At 41.1% G+C, this 25,170-nt stretch overlaps 1 protein-coding gene across 13 annotated transcripts in view; it reads left to right on the forward strand.

Moving 5' to 3' along the window:
• Nucleotides 1-25,170, forward strand: part of FRMD4B (FERM domain containing 4B) — a 321,646-nt gene that overhangs the window by 198,449 nt on the left and 98,027 nt on the right. For all 13 annotated transcript variants that reach the window (XM_053219080.1, XM_053219079.1, XM_053219085.1 and 10 more), the window contains 4 exons: nucleotides 1,338-1,403; nucleotides 3,418-3,512; nucleotides 10,876-10,968; nucleotides 22,199-22,283. In XM_053219080.1, coding sequence (XP_053075055.1) covers nucleotides 1,338-1,403; nucleotides 3,418-3,512; nucleotides 10,876-10,968; nucleotides 22,199-22,283 — 339 coding nt within the window. The remainder of the gene's footprint in view (nucleotides 1-1,337; nucleotides 1,404-3,417; nucleotides 3,513-10,875; nucleotides 10,969-22,198; nucleotides 22,284-25,170) is intronic.

Consider the following 25,170-nt stretch of genomic DNA (forward strand, 5'->3'; position numbering starts at 1 on the left):
TGGCCAAAATGAACAAATCAGGAGACTATAGATGCTGGAGAGGATGTGGAGAAACGGAACCCTCTTGCACTGTTGGTGGGAATGCAAATTGGTGCAGCCGCTCTGGAAAGCAGTGTGGAGGTTCCTCAGAAAATTAACAATAGACCTACCCTATGACCCAGCAATAGCACTGCTAGGAATTTATCCAAGGGATACAGGAGTACTGATGCATAGGGGCACTTGTACCCCAATGTTCATAGCAGCACTCTCAACAATAGCCAAATTATGGAAAGAGCCTCAATGTCCATCAACTGATGAATGGATAAAGAAATTGTGGTTTATATACACAATGGAATACTACGTGGCAATGAGAAAAAATGAAATATGGCCTTTTGTAGCAACGTGGATGGAACTGGAGAGTGTGATGCTAAGTGAAATAAGCCATACAAAGAAAGACAGATACCATATGGTTTCACTCTTATGTGGATCCTGAGAAACTTAACAGGAACCCATGGGGGAGGGGAAGGAAAAAAAAAAAAAGAGGTTAGAGTGGGAGAGAGCCAAAGCATAAGAGACTGTTAAAAACTGACAACAAACTGAGGGTTGATGGGGGGTGCGAGGGAGGAGAGGGTGGGTGATGGGTATTGAGGAGGGCACCTTTTGGGATGAGCACTGCGTGTTGTATGGAAACCAATTTGACAATAAATTTCATATATAAAAATAAATAAATAAATAAATAAATAAATAAATAAATAAATAAATAAAAAATAAAACTTTTTCACCCCCCCCCCAAAAAAAAGAAATTTATGCTGATGGATATTGTTCTTAACTATGTATCTTAAGTGTTTGTAATTGTTCTTAATTATGGTAGTGATATACTATAAAGGGGACAGACATTTCAGAGATAGAGACTTTCAGTTTTAACTGTAATGTCATCTTTTCCTTTACAATTATGCATGTATTCTATTTATTAAAATACATCAATGAATATAGGAATTTTCCTTTGAAAAACAAAATATTGATTCAATGATAAATGTAGTAGTTTCCTCTAGGAAAGAAACGAACTTTTCATAGTATAATCTTGTATACACTATATAGACATTATTTTTCAATATATTGGGTTGTCTTTGCTTTTCATTCTTTTTTACATCCAAGAGTAAATTAATTAATTGATTGGTTGACTAATCCAACAGCTAATGCCGCCTCATGAGTCTGTTTGTGATCGAGGCTGTCGATTGACTCAACTGAAGGCATTTTTAGGCTGAACACATCACATGTAAAACAAACTATAAATCGAGGTCAGGGGGTTGCTTGCCAGCCCCAGCACTGATGCCACTCTTGCTATCTTGTCCCCACAGATGACAGAGGGCAGGCACTGCCAGGTGCACCTCCTGGATGATAGGAGGCTGGAGCTGCTGGTTCAGGTAGGTGTTGCCCATGAAGAGACAGCCCATACTGACTGGTTCCCTCCGTGAGCCTCATGGCCTCTGTTCAGGCTACTCACTTATCTGTGCCAATGACTTGGGATTGTTTGAGGGGCAAAAGGACAGCTGCTAAGTCAGATGACTTGGTCTACCTGTGAGAATAGTTATATCCTGGGGATGTGGATTGGAGACCCTTGCGTTCTAATCTCAGCTCTGACCGTCAGTAGCTGTGTGACCCCCAGGAAGTAGCTTTACTTCTCTGAACCTCTTGTGGGTAAACGGAGCATTGTAATCTTTCTCCGAAAGGGTTATTGTCAGCTGCAAATCTGCATCCTGCCACTTTGCTGCCACACGGCAGTGTCCAGGTTAAATACCCCACTTCATCAGCTGTGCACCGGGATTGAGACTCCTTACTTTCCCTCAAAGAATTATGGCTAAAATCAAGCTAGATTACATATGAGAATGAAATCTTTTTGTAATATATATGGAGTATATGAGTGGTGATATTTTAATTGTTGATCCTTCTCTCTTCATTTACTCAACACTGTGGCCCAAGGACCTAAAAAGAAATTGTGGAAATTCCCTTTGATAGCCACACTGTAGCTATAGCCAGAACTCTCTCCTTTGACCAAACCTAAATTCTTCTCCCTTCTGTGGCTCGTTTCTCACCCACTATGCATAGGCTTCAATTAGAATAAAAATAGTCAACACTGTTTAGCCAGAGTGGACCTTTTAGTCCAGATTTCTGCCTGTTTCTTTATTTCTTTTTTTTTTTTTTAATCATGACCATTCTTTCTTCCCCAGCAGCAAACATCCAACTCTCAAACCACCATAATGAGCCCTAAACTGTTTGGCTCTAAGTTCAGAAAGAGTCTATGTAGATGCCCTCTTGCATATCACCCTTTTCTTCCCTTGTTCCTGCAAATCAGGCGTCTGCTATCACCCGGGATGTTCCCCCTGATTCCAAAACATGCATTTTGCCACCAGGCCCAGTGCTTCTCAAAAGTTCATAGATTAGATCCTTCTTCTAAGTGTTTAGGAAACACTGGTGACAATCGTATATGCAATGGGTAAGATCACTCCATCTCAAGAGAGAGAGATGAAAAGCGTAGGCTTTGGAATCAGACAGAACTGGGTTCAATTCCCTGCCCTTACTGACTGTAACATCAATCCAGGTGCTTAGCTTTTCTTGACTTTGGCCCCCTCATCTATAAAAGGGCAATAAGAACCCCTATCTCATAGGCTCATCCTGAGCACAAAGTGAGATAATGGATAGAAGGAGTTTGGGACAATAAATGGTAACGAGTAGTAGAGTCATAGTTTTATCTCTGATCCCACAGCCTTGGGTCTCCAGCCTCTTCAACTGGCACCCTGCAGGCAAGATTATTCCTACAGTCCACGTAGTGAGGTGTTTGATATTCTTTGTCTTGGTCACTAGCACCATAGTGCCTATAAAAGAGTATTTTTTCAGGAGCACCTGGTGGCTCAGTTGGTTAAGCATTCAACTCTTGATTTTGGCTCAGTTCATGATCTCACGTTTTGTAGGATTGAACCCCATGGCAGGCTCTGTGCTATGGGACTCTCTCTCTCTCTCTCTCTCTCTCTCTCCCTCCCTCCCTCCCTCTCTGCCCCTCCACTGGTGGTGCACCCATGCTCTCTTTCCCTCAAAAATAAATAAAAATAAACATTCAAAATGACTTTTAAAAAAAGTATTTTTCCAAAACATCATCATGTTAGTAAATACATTGTCCCCTGAGAGGAAAAAGTAAATTACTGGACTGAATTGCAAATACATGAAACTGACGATCTCATTGATGTTTCTATTAACATTTCTCCCCCTTCCCAATCTCTTGGAGAATGGTCTATAGTAGATTAACCTAGGCAGCCAAAGGGGGCAGATATTTAAAAACAAACAAACAAAAGCTGCTTTGAACTATTTGGGGCAGAGAAGGGTGGTAGCAAAAAGAGAGTGAGGCAACGAAATTGCTTTTCTGATAACATTTTATTTTGACAGCCCAAACTTTTATCAAGAGAATTGCTGGACCTTGTGGCTTCACATTTCAACCTGAAAGAAAAGGAGTACTTTGGAATAACATTTACGGACGACACGTAAGTCTTTTAGTAACGTTCATTTCTTTCCCTTTCATCTGGACTACCTACTCACTGTCATTCACAATTAGTAAAAAATTGCTGGAAATGCCCCAAGAATTAGAATATGCCCTGCTTAGTTAAAGATTGTTTAATAACAGGATTTCTCTCCTAGGACTATTAGTGGAAAGGGAGAAGAAAGGGAATATTGATCATTTTTAAACACGAAAATATTGCCCCAAGTGTTTTAGAAATTTGTTTTGTAATGAGGTTGTTATTGTTGCTAGTACATCTGCACATTTTTTTAAATATAGATGTGTATGATTGATATAAACACTAGATTTTTGGGGTGTGTGGGTGGCTCAATCATTGGGCATCTGACTCTTGATTTCTGCTCAAGTCATAATCTCACAGTTTGCAACATCAGCTCTGCGTAGGGCTCTGCATGAGCCTGCTTGGGATTCTCTCTCTCCCTCTCTCTCCGCCCCTTCTGCTCGTGCTCCATCTCTCTCTCTCAAAATAATAACCATAAAAAGAAATACTAGATTGTTACTCACTCATATATTGAAATGAGAATTAATGTCGTGGGTGTTGATGGCAAGGAAGTTTAAAGGCAGATGTGTGGCCCACCTGAAAAATACTGTAGAATTTTAATACAGAATAAACTTTTCCAGTTCTGCTTAGGTCCATTTTATGTCATCTCTTCACTATCTTTTTTTCTTTTACCTTCATTTTTTATGTTAACTTGGACATTGCATATATTTATCAATAATTTAAATGCTTTCTGAAATTAGACCTATATATAACAATAAAATCATAAGAATTTGGGGGCACCTGAGTGGCTCAGTCAGTTAAGCATCTGACTTTTTGGCTCAGGACATGATCTCACGGTTGCTGGGTTCAAGCCCAGCATCAGGCTGTGTGCTGACAGCTTAGAGCCGGGAGCCTGCTTCAGATTCTGTGTGTGTGTGTCTCTCTCTCTGCCCCTCCCCACTCATGTTCTTTCTGTCTCTCTAAAATAAAGAAACATTCAACATCTATAATGCCATTTTAAAAGTGTATAAGGATGAAAAGATTGCTTAGGCTTCAAAGACAAAATTTGTTGCATTTTGCTGGAAGTCATTTTGTCAGGAAATAAATAAATAAATACTACAGTACAAATAAGTAAATAAATAAATAAATAAACATTAAAAAAAAACCCCAAATATAAAATTCAAGAAAATGCATTCCAGGCACAGAATATATTGGCCTACCAGTGAGCATTCTTCTTGTACTCCAAGAAGTTCAAATGTTACCTCAGTTCTTTAGTTTAACCAGGCAGAAAATAATCACAAGAAGGGGTTACTTTTTTTTAATATCTTGCTTCTGATTATTTCCAGCCTAGGTGGGCCACTAGCCTAGGACCCCCCCAACCGCAACAACCCCCACCCCCCGCAGGAAATGCCATCAGGCTCAGGACTTGGGCTGGACAACACCAGGCAATCACTTGCTGGGAGACACAAAAACCTGAAAACTTTGATCCCAGGCCCAGGATGCTTCCTGAATAGGGTTCCACAAACCAGAAAGAAAGTAAACTAGACATCACTCACCTCACTCAGAATCACAAAATTATCAGTTCACGCAACAACTATTTGAGACCCTGTATGATCAGTCCTCTGCTGGGTGAAATAGGAAGGGCAGATAAACCTCTGACCACAAGCTCTTCGCTGGAAAGACAAGGCTAGTTCATGTGAATCAGTGATTAGACGCATGCACAAATACACACACACACACACACACACACACACACACAGGTTGTAAGTGATTGTGAATGCAACAATAGCAAATAGAATATGGCGAAATCCTAAAATACGTAATGGCTAAGTTATATGGTTAAACTGTAAGTGCTGTAAGCCCTAATTTAGAGAGGTCACATAGAATAGAGACAAAAAGCATGAATATTGGAATAACTTATTCATTCAACAAATATTTCTTGAGTGCTTACCAATTGCCAGCCATTGTCCTAGGTTCCAGAGATTCAGCTGTGCACAGCAGAGACAAGGTGCTTGCTTTCCTGGAGCTTATATTGCAACGGTGTGGTCTAGCAGAACAAACACATAGATCGGTGAGAAATCACTAGAAATGATACATGCTTGGAAGAACATGATCAAGGCCATAATCAAGAAAGGTTGGGGGGGGCAGTTTTAGATCGGTGGACAAGGAACACTTCTAGGAGGTGCCATGTAATAAAAAGCAAGAACCAGTTCTGCAAAACTTGGAAGGCATTCCAGACAAAAGCCGGTGTGAAAGCCTCGAGGTGAGACTGAGCTAGACTTTGTGGGCGGGGGGGGGGGGGGGGGGGGCAGTTATTTTGTAGTTTTGAGAAAGAAAAAAAAATCCACTGTGACTAGAATATAGAGGGTAAGGAGGAAAGTGGTGCAAGTTAAAGGTTGAAAGGGAGGCAAGGAGTAGATGTTTTAGAATTGTGGTAGATATGTAATTTTAGGCCAGTTACTTAACATCTCTGACCCTCTGCTTTTCTCATCAGTACATCGGGCATAATAATAGTACCTATATAATAAGGACTATATAGGACACGTGTAAAGGGTACTAGTATGATGTACTGTTAAGGCAGGTCAGGCGTGCACAGGCACCCACTAAAAGGAAGCTGTCATGCTATTTTTGGTACTGGCAGTAAGTTCAGTGTCCAGAAAGGGCTAAAGGAGGACTTGAGTGGAATTCACACAAGAGGATGACTACAGGGGTACCTGGGTAGCTCAGTCGGTTGGGCATCTGACTCTTGATTTTGGCTCAGGTCATGATCTCATGGTTCGTGGGTTCAAGCACCACATCGGGCTCCATGCTGACAGTGCAGTGCCTGCTTGGGATTCTCTCTCTCACCGTCCCTCCCCCACTTGCAGGCTCTCTGTCTCTCTCAAAATAAATAAATAAATAAATAAATAAATAAATAAATAAATAAATAAATAATTTTTTTAAAAAAGAGGGTAATTACCAATGGACAGTGCAAGGCAAGTAGACTTGGGGTAGAGTGGAGAGGAATGGGAGATGACATTCCAGGGAAGACTTATTCTATGGGCCAGTGCATGAGCATGGTAATGTATATGATTACACGGTAGAGCAAGATATAAGACGGACAAGATCATAGGTGAGTGAGCCCTGCGTGTCACATAGATCCTAGGCCACTGCAGGATGTTATGCCCAGGAGTTACATAATTCATGACTGGTGTTGCAAGTTCCCCAGGCTCCAGTGTTCATGGTGGTCTGGAAAAGGGGGTCCTGGCTACATGGATGGCTTCTGGGAAGGCTCCCAGTTCAGGTGAGCATAACCAAGCAGTGTATAAATCAGGCATGCAGATATCAGACTTTCTCTTCAGAAGGAAAAGGAATAATATGAATGACTTTCTTTAATGCCTTGGGCCACCCTCCCCCTCTTCTCCTCTGGGATTTCTTTCTAAATCCTCTCCTGGGAGAAGAAAGTCTCACTCAGGCACCTCCTCCAGCTATCTCCTTTGGCGACAGTGGTTGATGGTTATAGTCTTTCCAAGAAGCCTGGCTCCAAACTGTCCTCTGTGAACTCCCCTGCAAGTGACAGCAGAGTCTATTTTTGAATTATGACCAGTTTGGAAGGTGTCTTCTGGCTCTAGCTGTGTTTATTTTCAGAAGAAGTATGAGCAGGGCTTGGGGGGGGCGGGGTAGATTTGGCCATTTCCACCTTTCTGGGGAACAGGTCTGGAAAATTGCTTCTGTCTAAGGGTGTCTCTTTGGAATGTCTTGGTCACAAGCCTAGCTCTTTTTCTTTGTCTGGTAAATATTTTTGGAAAGTATTTTCTTTCAGCACTCCCTTTCCCCCGCCCCCCATAAAACCACTGAGTCGGATCCCTCCCAGGATGCTGTCTGAATTGTATTTTCCAACCTAGATGCCACATCAGCCTTTTGCCTTCAGTGAACTTCTCTAAACGGAGTAAGGCAACGCTGAGGGGAACATTTTGTCAATGAAACTAGCCACTGTCTATGCCCTACTCCACAGGCCAAGAAGAGAAATGGAAAAATAGAGTTGTGCCGTTACATAAGAAAGGTAGTGATGGTGACCAACAAAAATAAATCCCTGGCCCTGCTGGAGGGCGGGGTAGAGTTCCTTGAGATTATGCTTGGAAGTACCTCCTGGTGATCGGTGTGCAGAGGCAGTCTTTCACCCCTAGAGGGCAGTGTTGCCCTCCTGAGATAGCCGCCTTGAATTTCGCCAAAATGGTTCCCATCTCTTCAACTCACTTGATTTTTTTTTTTAATTCCACTGTTTTGAAAGGCTTTGTTGAATAAGCTTTGTTTATGAAGAAATAAATAGGTTTTACAACACAGTTGTGAGTTTTGATTACCATCCCGTTCGATGGATGTGAGATGAAGGGCTTTTTGACCCATATACTTCTATATATACTTTGTCACCCTCTCGCCGAAAAAGTTTGCTTTAGGGTTGACCTGCGTGCACAGTTTCATAGAGGTGAATGTGTAGATTCAACTTCGTGAGATACTGATTAGATCTAGAATATTTGCTGATGGAAAAATTTGAGAAAAGCAGGTTATAAGCAATAAGTGCTTTTTGATCTCATTTTAGTCTCAGAGACTGTAAAACAACACGTTAACCTTAATTATATCTCGGTGATAGAGTTATGGGTAGTTTTCCACTTTTTGTTCTTCTAATTTTATTTTGTTGTGAGATTATGGATGGATTTTTTTTAAGTTTATTATTTTTTTGTCATAATCTCTACACCCGATGTGAGACTCAAACTCATGACCCAAGATCAAGAGTTGTATGCTCTTCCAACTGAGCCAGCCAGGTGCCCCTGGGTAGATTTTTTAAAATATAATATTTAATTTATCCTTTAAAAAATATTTTTATATTACATATACATAAATGTGTTTTTATAAAAATCATTTAACATGATAGTTGAAGCCAGTCCCTTTTGATTATCTTCCCACTCCAAATGTTGCAGTTTACTCTAGACCTCTCTAGAACTATAAGCATTTCATCCGTAGATAATGGTGTTTTCAGTGTGCATCTTTGTTTAATATAATTGATTTATGCTGTATATGGTATTATACAGCTTGCTTTATTCATTCTTGGACATGATTCCATGCAAGTTCATGTAAATATACACTGTGCTTTTTTAATGATGCCACATCTTTCCTATATAAAAGCAAGAAAAATGATTCAAAATTAGTCTCATTTTCCCTAAAATCCTTTGAGACCTGATAGTATACACTATTTTATGTATTTTAAGACATATATTTGAACATGTCTGAAGTTGGCATATGTGTTTAACTCAGTGCCATTCCAAACTGCATGAAATACAGGGGAAGAATCTCTTACCTTCTAACCCCCATGTTTCTATTTTTTATGCACAAAAGAAGTATTTCTAAAAACTTCCCCTTATATCATTTATATCAGCTTATTTATCTTTGTAATAGTCCTCCAAGTAAAGCTAGGGACAATTATCATAAGCCTCATCTTAAAATCACAGAAACAAAGACACATTTTTTCCAGTGTTGAGACTAGTAAGTGACAGAGACCAGCCCAAAGTTATAAAAGCTGATTCAACCCTTTAGTTTCCTGTATCCAGTCTTGTACTCAAAGCCCTGAACTTAAGTCTTAACTTTGCCACCTTTTTTGCAACCTTACTGTAAAATATAGCTGTAATATGTAAAAAGTTCCAGCTTAGGTGGCACAGAGTAGTTGCTCAATAATGAGAAGCCCTTCTTCTCCTCCTTCTCTTGCTCTTCCTCCTCCTCCTTCTTCTTCCTCTTCTCCTGCTCCTCCTCCATTCTCCTCCATTCTTCTCTTCCCCCTCCTCCTCATTCACTCTCCTCCTCCTCCATTCTCCACCATCTCCTCCTCCTCCTCCCCCTCCTCCATTCTCCTCCATTTTTTTCCTCCTCCATTCTCTTCCATTCTCTTTCTCCTCCTCCTCCTCCATTCTCCTCTTCCTTCTCCTCTTTCACTCTCCTCCTTCTCCTCCTCCTCCTCCTCCTCCTCCTCCTCCATTCTCCTCTTCCTCCTCCTCCTCTTTCACTCTCCTCCTCCTCTTTTACTCTCCTCCTCCTCCTCCTCCTCCATTCTCCTCCATTTTTTTCCTCCTCCATTCTCTTCCATTTTCTTTCTCCTCCTCCTCCTCCATTCTCCTTCTCCTCCTTTTTTCCCTCTTCTTCTTACTCTTTTTCTTCTTCCTCTTCTTCTTTATTATTACTATTGTTAGTATTTCCTATCTACTTAAAATGACTACAGCTTAGAGTTTTCTGAGTTAAAAATTATTTACTCAAAGACCAAAATAGGTTGGAAAATATCTTCTGGCCCATTACAGGTTTTATTATAATTTTACACCCCATCACTATTTGCATGTTTTTGAGTTTTACATAAGCAAGCAAAATGGAGTCTATGCCTTCTGGGAATATACAGTCTAAAATGGCCCAACTGGTTGGACAGCCTTGGAAAAGTCATGGAAATGATCCCAAGTCATCAATCCTTTTAATCCCTGAGAGGTCACAATTTAAGGAGAACTATTTATATCCATGAACTTTAGTCTTTTGAGTAAATAAACAAATACAACCTTAAATATTAGGAGGTCCATAATATATGTATAGAAACAGCACTCAGAGAGCCTTTGACCCTGTACTTTTAAAGAAACTGTAGTATTGTTATATGTGTCTGATGATTTCATTAAACCAGTTTTCTCCTTCTTGACTATCTAAAATATTCATATATCATATTTAATAAGAATTTAAAGATTAATGTATTAAGGTTCAATTAGTTTTCTTTTTACCTCCAAAGGCACCCAGTGTTAGTCTCTTATTTATCATCTCAGAGATACTTTGTGTGTGTGTGTGTGTGTGTGTGTGTGTGTGTGTGTGTTTTAATTTTAAAAGGGCTATATTCTGTACTCACAGTCATGCATCTTGCTTTTTCATTCAACACCATGTCTGGAAATTGTTAAAAATAGGTTTGTAAACATACTCTCCCTGTTTTGTGTGGCTACATTGTATATTATTTTTCAGTTTAAATTATTTTTTTAAACATGACCTTGTTGGACATGTATAGGTTGTTTTGAGCCTTTTTCCTCTTACAACCAATGCTAAAGTAAGTGACTTTATACTTAGGCCATTTTTCACATGCACAAGTTTATCTTGCTAAACTCTTGCACGTGGACAGTCTAGTTCAGAGGCAGATGCTTTTATAATTTAGATAGTAATTGTTAAATTGGTCTTAGTACCAGTTGTAACAGGTACTACATACCATCCGTGTATGACACTTTCCCCACAGCTTTGCCAACCTTGTGTGTTATTGAACCTTTCTCTGACTTCTGTTTGATCCTTTTTCTTTGCTTTACTCTCACAGAGGTCAGCAGAACTGGCTACAGTTAGATCACCGCGTTCTTGACCATGATCTGCCCAAGAAACCAGGCGCAACCATTTTGCACTTCGCTGTGAGGTAGGTATCGATAGAAACATCCAGCATTCTCACCTCCCTTAAAAAAAAAAAAAAATCTGTGATCCACTAGAGAATAAAAAAAAGAACAGACCCATCAAAACATTATGTGAAAAAGATTCTCTACTGTCTTAGTCTGGAGACTAAGTTGCCATAGATACCGTGTAGGATTGTTTTCTTTGAAGATGAAGGGTAGAATCACCTTCCTTTATTCCTCAGAGTCCTCTGGATCAACTTAAAGGTGAAAAATACATTGTATTTTAGTACATAACTTGTTTCTGACTCAACGTACCTTTAGCATTTTTTTCATTTGAAATATGGCAAACATTTACTGTTACATGTTATGTATGGACATTTCCTAGACTGTGGAAAGGATTGAATTTTATACAATTTCACGCCTTAGTTTGAATAGACGATAAAATGCAAACAAATGCTCATGGAAAGAATTATCTTAACCGTACAGAAATCTGAATTCAGCTTGCAGGCAGAGAGATTGCTGAGAAAGATGTAAGGAGTCCTTGACCTGTTCTCTGAGCTCTGCTTAATTAGGAAATTCACTTACCCATACCTATGGGCCTCCATGTATGTTTCCTCCAGAAATGGATGCATTCAACTCAAAGAGCGATTTCTTAGAGCCCGCCCATGATGGGAATGTTTTTCCACATGAAATATGCACACTCTACGATAAATACAATGTTATAAAAATTAACACTTGTGTTCCTGTGCATAGTTTAAGAAATAAAACACTACCAGTCTTGCTGAAAGCCCCTTTTTGTGCATTAGCCACTCTTCTCACTACCTGAATTTGATGATAAATTTCATGATAAGTTGTCTTCTTTGTCTGAAGCCAAATATGGTAAAATAAGGTAAGGTAGTACATTTCCCAGGAATCTAAATAAGCTTTCGTAACGCTAGATCAACCTAAAGCATGTTTCTGTATTCTGGGCTTATGTTATTTTTTGGATGTTGAAATATGCTTTGTTTGAGGCACCTGGCTGTCTCGGTAGGGCATGCAGCTCTTGATCTCTGGGTCGTGAGTTCAAGCCCCACATTAGACAGTCTAGTTCAGAAGCAGATCCTTTTATCATTTTGATAGCAAAACTAAAAAAAGAAAGAAAGAAATATGCTTTGTTTTATGACATCATCGTGGAAGCTTCTTCTTATCCTTTTTTAGAATTTATATACTGATTACCTAACAAAATCATATTGATTTACACGCTTTTTAACAAAATTTTCACTTGAGTCTGCTACATTAAATCCAAAGTGTGGTAATAAGATGTCCCATCTTTTCTTAAGTATCTTGTTTTATATGAATTGATGGTGATTGGGGATGATAACTGCTCCTTACTCAGTAAATAAAGTATGGATGATCCCCAATTTGTTTTTTGCTTTTCGCTCTGCACGCTGGCCTAGAATTTCTTTCATGTCACCAGAAATCATATTTTTGAAACCCAGGAAGGAGGTCGCATAAATGGTGATTTGTCCAGGAGCATAGCTGGTGTGGAGAAATGGGTGGAAATCCTAAAGAAAAATACAGGACTTTCCTGGCAAGAGTATGACATGAGTGTGTGTGTTTGTGGAAATGGAGAAAAGGGCAAACACAAACTAGCAAGCAATAGGAAAAAGTGAGTATTAGTAATTAAGCAGGGGGCAGAGAACAGAGAAATTTTCACCTTGTGTCTGAGCAGTGGCCCAACATCAATATATTTTTTCACAAAATGTTATAGTGTCACTGTAAACATTTCAAATTATATGAAATTACTCTCTCTCCCCAGCCTTCCTCCCTCCCCTCTACCTCCAGCTCCCTATTATTCTTAGAGAAAAGTAAGGATGATAGTTACTTGGTGACTTACTTTGTTTTTACCTGGAGATTTTTCCTTGTTTATGTAAAAATCTACTTTATTTCTTTGCACTTTCGTAATTGAGGTGTCCAGTCCCCTATGAAGCACCTAGGCTGCTTCCAATTATGTGTATGTTAATGTAGGCTGCAGTTAACAGCCTTGCTTTTTTTTTTAAATCTTGTTTCAATTAAAAAAAATTTTTTTTTAATGTTTATTTTTGAGAGAGACAGAGTGTGAATGTGGAAGGGGCAGAGAGAGAGAGGGAGATGCAGAATCTGAAACAGGCTCCAGGCTCTGAGCTGTCAGCCCAGAGCCTGATGCAAGACTCCAACTCAGGAACAGCAAAATCATGACCTGAGCTGAAGTCAGATGCCTAACCAACTGAGCCACCCAGGCGCCCTAACATCCTTGGTTTTTTATCTTTGCACACACATGTAGTATTTACGCAGCATACCTCCTCAGCAAAACCCTTTGTCTTTGGAGAACTTAACAACTACCATTTATTTAGTCACCAGACTGTGAACTCGTTCTTGAACAGCTGATATCTGGTCTAGTTTTGGTCTCAAAATAAGAGGGGAGAAAGCTCTGTCTTCCTTCCTATTCAGTCATTCATAAGGCAGTCCTATCTTTTCGAAGCAGGTTCCTGAGATACCCAAGTAGCCTGCTACTCATTCCGTGAGTTTCAGCACTTACTTGAGTGTTATCTCGAGAGTATCCCATAATCACAAACCATTACTTCCCCTAACTACTTGCATGTTTAAAACCCTTATCAACTTTTTAATTATTTGCGTAATTTTTCCTCCCAACAGTACAGTGAGATCATAATAGTCTTTGTTATTATTCCAATTAAGTACTTGTTGTTACTGCAACTTAATTAAAGGAATGATAAGGCAAAAGCACACAAAGAATTAACTGATGGAGGTCACTTAGTGGAATGTCATTCTCTGGAGATCTCAGGAAGGGGATTACATGCATCCCTGTGAAGTCCAGTGCCTCCCAGAGGGCCTCTAGCCTTCTCTTTTGAGAGAACAAAACTGTTGGTGGGAGTTATATCCCAGTAGACACCGCCAATAACCCTCGAGGTCTTGCCTGAGTTGGCTACACATTTAGTCAGTGAAGAATAGAACAAAAGATGGCTTTTGGTTTTGTTTGGATATTGGTCACTACAGGAGCCTCTGGAAATACGCAGGACCTCTTTTTTTTTTTTTTTAATTGAACTATAGTTGACACACAATGTTACATCAATTGCAAGTGTACAACATAGTGATTTGACAACTCTATACATTATGCTGGGCTCACCACAAGGGTAGCTACCCTCTGTCACCATAGAGCGCTGTTACAATACAGCTGACCGTATTGCCCATGTTGTACCTTCCATCCCTGTGATTTACTCATTTCATAACTGAGAGCAGTCACTGAGGTGCAGTCACCAAGTAGTTAATGCACAATGAGAAAGGATTCCCTACAGTGGTAGCACATTACAAGGATATGCATCCCTGTTATTTTTGTTGCAAACAATTAGAAATATCCAAATGCCAACAATGAAGATCGGTTCAGTAAGTTATGGCATTCTCACAGTGAACAATTGATCACTTTAATAAAAGAGATTAGATTTTTTTTTTTAAGTACGTTTCATTCCAGTACTTCCCCAGAGGGAGAGGGGGCACATTTCTGAATCGTCCTAGGAATTTCTCAAACTATACGGTCACACCCCTCCAACTCCCAAATCCCCCACATTCTGGCCCAGATTCCGATATGGTGCACTAAAGACAGTGAGTAAGGTATTGTTCAAGTTGGTGTGACAAATAAAGAGAGATTGGGATACAAAATAATTTTGCAAAGTGCTATAAAGATATAAGAAAATATCAATTTTTAAAAAGTTGTAGTGTTTATGAAAAGGAAAAATACCGTACGGTTTTGCTCTCAAGAAGTTTTCTCTCTATTGAAATGTAGTATTAACCCTATGGAGGGCACTGGGCTAAATATTTGACATGCATCATCTCACTGAGTCCTAAGCTAAACATTGGGGTCCTGCAGTCAGAGAGGGGGGTCTCGGGGAGAGGGCGACTTTCTCTTGGTTAGTTTCCCCCAGGACGCAGGGAGCAGCTCAAAAACACGTGCTGCTTCTGCATGGAAGAAAGAAAACATTGAAGGTGAGGGCACTTAGCTTTCCCTTTATGAACTTCAGGATTAAACCTTTGTCTTTTCTTTAGTTATAAAAGCTCAATGATACTGCTAAATACATGTGTGCCACATGGGTGTATAGAGGCCCCATCATTTATTTCTGCACCGTAATTCATGGAACCAATTCTCTATTTCCATGTGAGTCCAAACTCCCCCGGTTGCGGGGGGACTTCCCCAGGCCAGGGGTTGTTATTTGCTGCTGTAAATTATCTTCTGCAAACACATGGGCCTCTTTGGTAATGCAGCCCAGATGTGAGCATTTGAAAAGCTTGATAGTGAGTGAGCACACAAGCATTTAAATCAGAGAGCAGGGACTTGGCGTGACCTCATTGGAAAACCTCCCATCCCCTCTGGGGAGGGCAGGCGGAGGTGGCTCAGGCTGGTACCACCCAGCTCCACACAAAGCAGTGTCTCAGGGTCTTGCACTCCCTTATTCTTAGACTACTTCTTGCTTGCTCCCCCACCCCCTCCCTTTCTGGTCTTCCGTCTTCTCCTCCCTGCTTTTCCTCCTCCTCTTTCCAAGTCACCTCTGCTATGCCCCAGGACTGTAACTGGCCATTCAGAGGTAACCCTTAAAGTGTTGTCTGTAACACCCAGGGCTGAGAACTCTCTGTGTTCATTGGAGAGTAGTAGAAATGTGGGGGATGGAAGGGAAACCACTCCATTTCTGTCAAAGTTGCTGCAAATATGGAGCATTTGAAAGACTTTCTCAGGCTTTCAGCACCCCCTGGCCTGGTTCTGGAACACTCAGCCTTTAAATAAGAGCTAAACTTGGGGCGCCTGGGTGGTTCAATTGGTTTAGCATCCGACCTCAGCTCAGATCATGATCTCACAGTTCATGAGTTCAAGCCCCACGTTGGACTCAGTGCTGACAGCTCAGAGCCTGGAGCCTGCTTGGGATTCTGTGTCTCCTTCTCCCTCTCCCGCTGCCCACTCACACTCTGCCTTTCTCCCTCTCAACAATAAATAAGCATTAAAAATTTTTTTTAATTAAAAAAAAGAGTTAAACTCAAGGAAGCATCATGACTGTAACCTGTGGGTCCCCATCATTCCACCTGATTTTTTTTTTTTTTAAGAAAGTCAAATACATATATGGAATACAACACAACAGGTTTAAAAAAAAAAGAGACTGGTGAAAAAAGAGACTTGTTACTATGGAAAGACACCCCAATATATTCAAGCAGACCCCAAAACAATATGTGCAACATGATTGCACTTGTGTAAAATCTATGAGTAGGGGAAAAGTGTAAAATGTCAACAGTAGTTAATCTCTGGGTAGAATGATTATGGGAATGATTTTTTTTTTTTGCCTTTTTGTTTATCTATATATGTTTTTTCCTACAGTGAACACATTACTTAAGCACTTTTTTTTAATGTAAGCATTACGATTGATAAAAGGAAGAGAAGTTAGAAAGTTTGTGAGTGGCTAACCCTGAGTTATTTTAAAGCTATCAAAGAGCAGGAGAAGACAGCAAAGTTTATCTCCTCAAGGAGGAATGTGATCAAAAGCCCAGAGGAATAGCTGATTCCTCCTAGTGTGGGCCCAGCAGAGATTCTTTGAGCAGATGTGTGGGGTCAGCTGGTGCTCTGGGCCACCCACCACACTCCCATCTGAGTGCGCAATATCCCAGAACCTGGACAGTGTGACTGTTAATTGCCTTAATATTGACCATGACCTCCTAAATGGCATAACCCGTCTTGAATTTCCAGGCACTTGTTAGAGGCCTCCATCTGTGAGGACCCAACATCCTAATTCATAGGAGAGCTCCAGAAAGACACAGAACACCTCAAAACTCGTACCCAATCCCAACTGCAGTTTCTTACAGGATTATGTTCCTCAGTGTGCTTTCTGATCAAAAGCAGATCTCGTTTGTGGGAATCGGCTCCCTCTCCTACATAACCGGTCCTCAGGGTGACATTGAAAGGGCAGAAGGAAAGAATGAGTAATCTGACTTGTGCAGAGAGCTGTAGGGTGCAGAAGTTAAAGCTTGGCCTTCAGCACAGAGTTTCTTAATAGCAGCACTATTGACATTTGGGGCAGGTAATTCTTTGTCATGGGCAGTTATACTGGATTGTAGGATGTTTGCAGGGTCCCAGGCTTCCGCCAACTAGATGCCAGCATGCCCTGTAAGTCAAGGTAATCCAAAAAATGTCTTCAGCATTGCCAGAGGCACCCAGTCCACCTACCGAAAATCAGTGCTTCGGCATCATTCCTGGGTTTGAATCCCAACTCTTCCATTTATTAGCTCTGTGGTGTTTTGCACCCTCTATTGGGCCTATTTTCCTCAGCTGTAAAATGGACCTTGTTGTTGGAGGATTAAACCTGTAAACATATAAGGTGGACCCTCAGTAAATGTTAATGATTTTTATGGTATAAATGACAGACACTGTTGAATGAATGAAAAAAAAATGTCATGATGTGATATACATACAGTCTTTGAATGTGGAAGGTTTGAGACCGTCTGGCTTAGGTCACTTTTGCCCTGGGTAGAGGATCTCATCATTCCATGTTCATCATTCACGGTGCCCAGCTGTCCCCACCCTATCCATCTTACCTCCCCTGCCTCTCTTCCTGCCTCCTTCTCCAAGCCTGTGTCCCTACCTTCTTCAGGGAGGACAGGAGCAGACTGTTTTGCAGTTTTGAAGGGAAGAAGCAAGCACTTGGATACTTCAGATTGCCTGGGGCTGGAGACTTCCTCGCCTTTCCAACAGGTCACAGCAAGGCCCTTACCCTCCTGGGCCTCCAGCCCTTCCTCCTGCAGCTCACAAAGAGCCACAGCGTGGCAGTGGAGCGACAGGGCAGGTTCCTACAGGCTCCCCTAGAGGGCTCTCTCTGGTTCTCCTAGAGAAATTCAGAAGTGAGAGAGTGTCTTCCTGGCGGGGGAGCACATTGTGGAAGCAAACAGTGCTTTCCTTGGGGAATTCTCCCAGACTGCACCCCTCCCAGAGATAAAAGGAGCATCTGAGACTCCCACAAGCCCTGCATAATAGCTTGGAGAAAGTGCAGTACATCTTAAATTACTCTGCTGTCTTCAGCATGTGTTACAAAGCGAGACTAGGAGGTTGCAGGGTCATTATAAGCAATAAGCAGAGATCTCCCTGCTCAGAATGTGGATTGGGATCTGATAGGAATCTCCTTAGGCCCGCGGCCACAGTGAGTGCCTGAAATTACCCACAATGATGGACTGAAACCCAGAAGGAGGCCCCTCGCGGGACGCCAGTCACAAGCTCAGCGTTGTTCAAAATGCAAAGTAATTGAGCAATTCTTGCCCGATTCACCATCTTCAAAGATATCACTGAGACATAAGGAAGCCTTGGAAGACAAAATATGCTCAGTTGGAGAGAACAAGTTGTAACTGGTCCGAAGGACTGCTGTTTCACAGCATTTTCCTATTCTCGATTAAAATGGACACTTTGAGAGCATTTTGTTTCCTTGAGAGAGAGAGCTTAGGAAAGATAACCTGCTGAAGTTTTAAAAAGTTTCCCAACTCAGTCAAGGCCTTTTGTTATCGTCCCATCAATGGAGGAATAATAATAGTACTGTAATAATCACCACCACTCATTGACTGCTGAATGGCCTACCACCCATTATGTTGAGCACATGTAGAAACATCTCATTTCTCTGGTATGTGGTCAAGTAAGGAAAGTGAGCCCTGAGAGCCCAGGTGGCTGGTTCAAGGCCCCAGGACGAAGCTCAAAGTAGTCTCTTCCCCACTTTATGGTGTTGAATTTTGATCTCTGTGAATAAATGCCCCAACAGGAAAATATTGGCCACCTACACGTAAGTGACTATTGACAAGTGGCCCATTCCAAACAATTCCCACGTTCTGCTTTTTGCCACACATGTGTTGTCATCGGACAGTCTTCCCTCTCCCCCGAGCCATCTTTATCACACCCCTGAAGTGTTACCATTGTTCTGTTACCATTGATGAATGGTTAGGTGAACACCTGTCCCGTCAAGAAGGAACAAAGACCACTATTGGAGGGAGCACACACATTAGAGACAAAACCTCTCCAAGCAAATGGCTCAAGCAAATTTTCTTCTCAAAAAAATTGTAGTTACTAAGCTGTATGAGGTTTGTCTATAAAACATATACCAAGTCAAAAAGCCTGAGTTCATTTCGAGGCTGAAAATGTAGCCGCAAGTGTGAACTTCACAAAATCTTGGTGAAATCACTCAAAGTAAGTGTTCAGAAAGGAAACAGTAGCCTTTTGCCAAAAAGCGGCTGAAACAAAAGGTCTTTATTTTATGAGTCTGGGAGAGTTGGTTTTATTTCATTAAGAAGCCCTGAATTTTGTTTTCACTTCACGATACGTGTTGAGAGGTGTGCCTGGGGAGCCATTCTCCCAAAGGACGATACGCACTTTTCATACACTCCATAAATATGAAGTCATTACAGTGGCCCCCTTGGGGGAGGGAGAGGATTCTGGATTGAGAGAACAGGTAATCAGATGCCTAGGAAGAAAAGTAGAAGGCAACAGGGCAGGTCGCCAGAAAGTAGTGGGAAACAAGATAGGGACCTGTTTACTGGAACTAGGGTATAGTTAGGGGCTTAGGCTTCAGAAACAAGGTGAATCCAGTTTCTGATATAAAGCTATCTGTTCAGAGTTAGACAAGCCACAAGCTGATTTGGTGCTAAGCCACCCAGCTCCCTGCATGTGGTTTCTTAAATTCATGAAAATTAGCCAGAGGACTGGCCTGGCTAAAATGCCCTCTCCCTAGAATGCCTTTCCTCCCTTCGCTACCTGGTGAACTCATGCATTCTTTAAGACTCGGCTCAATTGTCCAAGGGGACATTTAGTGTCCTGTGACACTTAGTGCTCCGGATTTCAGCTTGGCAGCCTTCTGATTCATAAGCTGAGTTAATTGTATCCCTCCTTCGGGCCCCATGGCATTGTAAGCATGTTACATTTCATTGTGATTGTTATTGTAGGAAAGTATTATATCATAGTGATTTGGAATGTGAACTTTGAAGTCTGACAGGCCTTACTTTGAATCGTGGCTCCACCACTTCCTACCTGTATGGCTTGGGGAAGATGACTTTACATCTCCATCTCTCAGTTTCCTCATCTGTAAAAGGGCCTCGCCACCTGCTACCAATGGCATCCAGCTGTACTACAGATTAAATGAGATGATTCTCCGAGAATGAAATCAAACGATGCATGAAAAGCGCTGAGTGTATCGCTAGCCAAAAGAAACAGTAGCTGTGATAGCTGCCAGCCAGAAACCTACATCTGTTGACAGGCATAAAAGTCCATGTAGAAGCAAAGAAAGCAGGAAACTGCCACCACCAACACCGAGTTGACCTGGAAGTTCCTTCAGGATACAGCCGTTGAGTTAACTGGCCTGGAAGGAGGAGAGATCAACCCAAGAGAGGCTCCTAATGTGGGATAAGGAATTGACAAACAATTGACTTGCATTCGCTCAGAGGGAGTGACAAACAGTGGAGATAGAGGGAGGCAGGAGCAAAGGCACCCAGGCAGAGAAAGAAGGGCAAGTCCACAGCAGGAGCTGACTGGGGCAGAAGGAAGTGAGTCACTGCCCTGATGGACACCAAGCAAGGGGGCCTCTGAGGCCAGCTGCTGCTGCCTCTTGTAGGGCTGGGATCTTAGACTCAAAGCTTGAGTCACTTACCCCTGGGCCACAAACCATTACGTGCCAGAATGTGGGGTTTTATTAACAATTGTTAATATGTTTTGAGTCTTTTCCATATATTATCTCCTTTAATCCTTTCCGAACCCTCAAACCATGAGATAAGCATAATCATGACACCCATTTTAGAAAAGACACAAAGAAACTAATGAACTTACCCAAGGCCACGCAGCTAATAAATGATGGGGGAGGGACTCCCTATCTAGATCAGAAACTGATTTATATCAGAAACTGGTTGGTTTCCCCCAACCCCACATTTTCCTCCCTGTCTTAGTCCTTCACTTTCCTCCCTCACAAACCTAGCAGGCATCAGTCTTCATTAATCTCACTTAGAAGATAAGCCCTTGTTAGTGAAAATATAAGTGGATTTATTCTCTTTCTGGTTAGAGATGGAATTTTTCAAATGATTTTGCCATCTCAGTGATTAAAGCATTCGTGGTCCTTTCCAAGTTCGTGTATTTATCCAACATTCTGTCATTGTTGGGGGGAGGGAGGTGGGGAACAAATGCCCAGCAACGGTCATGAGGTCATGACGGTGCAGAGCTAAGGTCAGGCTCACCAAGCCACTTTAGCCCTGGTAGATCTGCACTCTCCCCAGTCAGAGGGCAAGTTCCTCTTCCAGTGAGCTGTCTTGGGGCGTTAAGTCTCTTCATGCATTATTCATCAAATGAGCCTCCAACACTTGAGAAAAACTTCTGGGCCTCAGCTGGCCCACTGACCCTCCCCCCAAACCCCCCAGAGCTCAGCCTTCACTGGCCAGCCTCATCCTTTCAGGATTTTGAAAACAGAGGGGTAGGGAAGGACCCCCTCCTCTCCTTACAGGGGCTGTGTGAGCTCTCCTTAGAGCAGGGACCTGCATGCAGTCTGTGGCCTCACACACTGAATGAGCTAAGTAAGGCCCTGGCAAGGGGGATGGGGTAGGCTTCGAATACTCTGATTTGCATGAAAAAAGTCCAAGGTTAAGTGCTACTGAGGGCTTGGCTTCCAGCCAAGAGAAAACCCTGGCCTGGAAGGAGGACGGGGAAGGAGCAGGGTGTGATTGAAATTTGCCTGGTGGACAGGAGTGAGGTGGGCATGGGGCCCTCACACCCACGTCAAGCCTGACAACCAGAGCAGACCGCCCAGTTCCATTATATAGTTCTTACTCAGTCCACTTCCACTTTCAACCTTCAAAGCTCACCTGGGCTTTGTTTTGAAGCTGCCTGAGGGATTATGAACACCCAGGACATGTGTCAAAGAATGAGCAATGCAGAGAAAGCTGGGTTTGCAGTTGGTTACCATTTTGGATTTCTCTTGAATTTGCCGTCCAACACACAAAAACTTTCTGTTAAGAGATTTTATGTGCATATATGTCTACATTCATGTGCATATATGTGTACATGCATGTACATATACATACAGGTTACAGATTTCTTTTAAAAGGAAAAAAAAAAGCACAAGCATTTCCTGGTTCCTTAAAATCCTCTGCACCTTTGGGGATGCCAAATGAAGACATAAAATCATGCTGAGAGAAGGAAAAAAATCTGAAGAAACACACTTCTGTACTGTTTTCCAGGTTTTACATTGAGAGCATATCATTTTTGAAGGATAAAACCACCGTGGAGCTTTTTTTCCTGAATGCAAAGTCCTGTGTACTCAAGGTAAGGCACCCTATTTGTTATTTTTCAGTGAATGACTCCAGGCAGGCTGGAGTTGGGGGAAGAAATGGTATTGCCTATACTTGCATGTTCAAACAAAGAAAAATGAGCATAATCTTTCTCACTGGTACTTCCTACCCTGCCATAAAAAAAAAAAAAAAAAAAAAAGCTTTTTAAAAATTTAGCAAAAGGCTGCTCTTCTCAAATTCTGAGCGAGAAAGACAGTCATCTGCAGGGGAATCATGCTCACAGACAGTTACCACTACCTAAATGCAGCTAGCTAATCCCCCACACAGAACAACCCAGAAAGACACAGAGATGGATCAGTCAGATTGTGATTGAAACCTCAAAAAAAGTCAGGCTGGGAATCTTTTTTAATACAGTGTGCCCTACATCTATCATAATTCGAAACCAATCTTATTTAGGGGCCTGTGCTCAGAGCCACGTGTTTTAAAGCAGTGTCCCAGTTATCTGTGGTGAGGGACGAGTTTTGTGCTTTATTGTTTTCTGTCTAATCTAATCTTTGGAGGACACCTTGCTTTTGTAAAATTCAGTACACATGAATTGCCAGAAAAATGATCCCATGCTTGGGTGTTGCACCTGTGTCAAATTGCTATAGAACATTCTCAAGATGTTACCACCTTGCAGACTATCACTGCTTTCAAGGCCTCCACTCTGGCCTCCTTAGAGCACACCCTTGGCCAGAGCAGGGGGTCTGGGAACCCAGAGATGCTCATCTGGAACCTGGCTTCTCCATTCTAGGTTGTAGTCTCAGTGTTCCGGAAGTCCATGCCCACTTCCGGGGCTGGGGGGGAGCCCTTTCTGTCCGTATACACCACCCTAAATCTGAGCAGTGACCAAGGACAGCTGGATGGTGCCTAGCCTAGAAAGACAAGGGGGCAGGCTGTATACAGATTAGGGTACAGCTCCCCTGAACTTCCAGAATGTTAATTATGGCTCACTGCACACATACAGCTTTAAATGATTGAGGACTCGGTACGGGCAGAGTTTTTGTTAAAACTCATTTATCAGAAATAATTGAATGCACATATTTAAAGTGTGCAGTTTTGTTAAGTCTTAACATATATAATAGCCATGAGCTGGTCACCAAAATCAAGACAGTGAATAGACCCAGCAACTACAAATCTGCTTTTTTTTCACAATAGTCTACATTTTCTAGAGGTGTATATAGATGGAATCATACGGCAGATAATCTTTCTGGTCTTCTTTCAATGAGCATAATTATCTTGAGATGCATCTCTGTTGTTGGGTGTGTCAGTAGACCATTCCTTTTTATTGCTGAAGTATTCCACTGTATGGAGGTACCTTAAATTGTTTTTCCATTCCCCTGTGATTTTTTTTTCGTTTTTTTCCTAGCTTTACTGAGATATAATTGACATAGAACATCAAGTTTATGGAGTACAGTAAGATGATTTGCCACACTTATATACTGCGAAATGATGCATTCATTGGGGACAATTACAAATAAAAGTGCTATGAACATTCATGTGCAAGTTATTGTTTATACACATGCTTTCTTTTTTCTTGGGCAAATACCTGGGAGCAGAATGGCTAGATCACATGGCAGATATGCTTAACTTTTTAAGGTACTGCCACTCTGTTTTCCAAAGTCGTTTTCAAAAATCAGTTGTCCACATGTGCATGAGTTTATTTCTGGACTCTGTAGTTGGTTTCGTTAATTGTCAACGTTTATGCGCATGACATACTGTTTTGATGACTATAGCTTTATATTGTGTCTCAAAATCAAAACAAACTCTAGCATGGTTCTTTTTCAAAGTTGTCTCGTTTATTCTGTTTTTACATTACCATATGAATTTTAGAATCAGCTTGACAATTTCTAAAAACAACAAAACAAAACAAAATGAAAAACACCTAATAAGATTTTCATGAGGATTGCACTCAGTCTGTAGACTACTATAGAAAAAATTGACAACCTAGAAGTATGGAGTCATCAGTCCCATGGCACACAGTATATATCCCCATATATTTCGGTCATCTTTTATTTCTCTCAGCAGTGATTATAGTTTTCAGCATATAGATCTTTTGTCAGATTTGTCCCCAAGTCTTCCATATTATTTTATAAAATCGTAAGTGACATCTTTTTATCTCAGTTTCTGAATGTTCATTACTAATTCTATAGAAATGCAATTGTTTTTGTGTATTATTCTTGAATCCTACAGCCTTTCTAAACTCACTTATCATTTTTGGTAGCTTTTTGTAGATTCCATCAAATTTTCTTTATAGATGATCATGGCATCTGCTTAGTTTTACTTCTTCCTTTCTAGTCTGCATGCTTTTTTATTAGTTGTCAAATTTGTGGGCATAGTTGTTCATAATATTTCCTTATTGCTCTTTTGATGTGTGCAGTCTGTAATGTTGTTACTTCTTTTGATCCTGATATTAATAATTGATGTCTTTCTCTTTTTTTTCTAATTAGTCTGGCTAAAAGTCAATCACTATTGAGCTTTTCAAAGAACCAGCTTTTGGTTCAATGGTTTTCTCTGTTGTTTTTTTGGTTTCTATTTCATCAATTTCTGCTATGACCTTTATCATTTTTCCTTTTATCTTTATTATTTCCTTTCTTCCCCTTTCTTTGGGCTTAATTTTCTCTCCTTATTCTTGCCACTTAAGATAGAAGCTGAGATCACTGTTTAAAGATGTTATTTTCTAATATAGGCATTTAGTATAAAAATTTCCCCCTAAATAGTGATTTTGTAGTGTCCCACAAATTCTGATATGTTGTGTTTTCATTTTTATTGTTTCAAAATATTTCCAAATTCCTCCTTCCTATATCTTCATTGGCCTCATGTTATTTAGAAAAGTGCAGTTTGGTTTCCAGATATTTATTTGGGGATTTTTAGAGATCTGT

This window comes from Acinonyx jubatus, chromosome A2 (genome assembly GCF_027475565.1).
Source record: "Acinonyx jubatus isolate Ajub_Pintada_27869175 chromosome A2, VMU_Ajub_asm_v1.0, whole genome shotgun sequence".
NCBI classification, from domain to species: Eukaryota; Metazoa; Chordata; class Mammalia; order Carnivora; family Felidae; genus Acinonyx; species Acinonyx jubatus.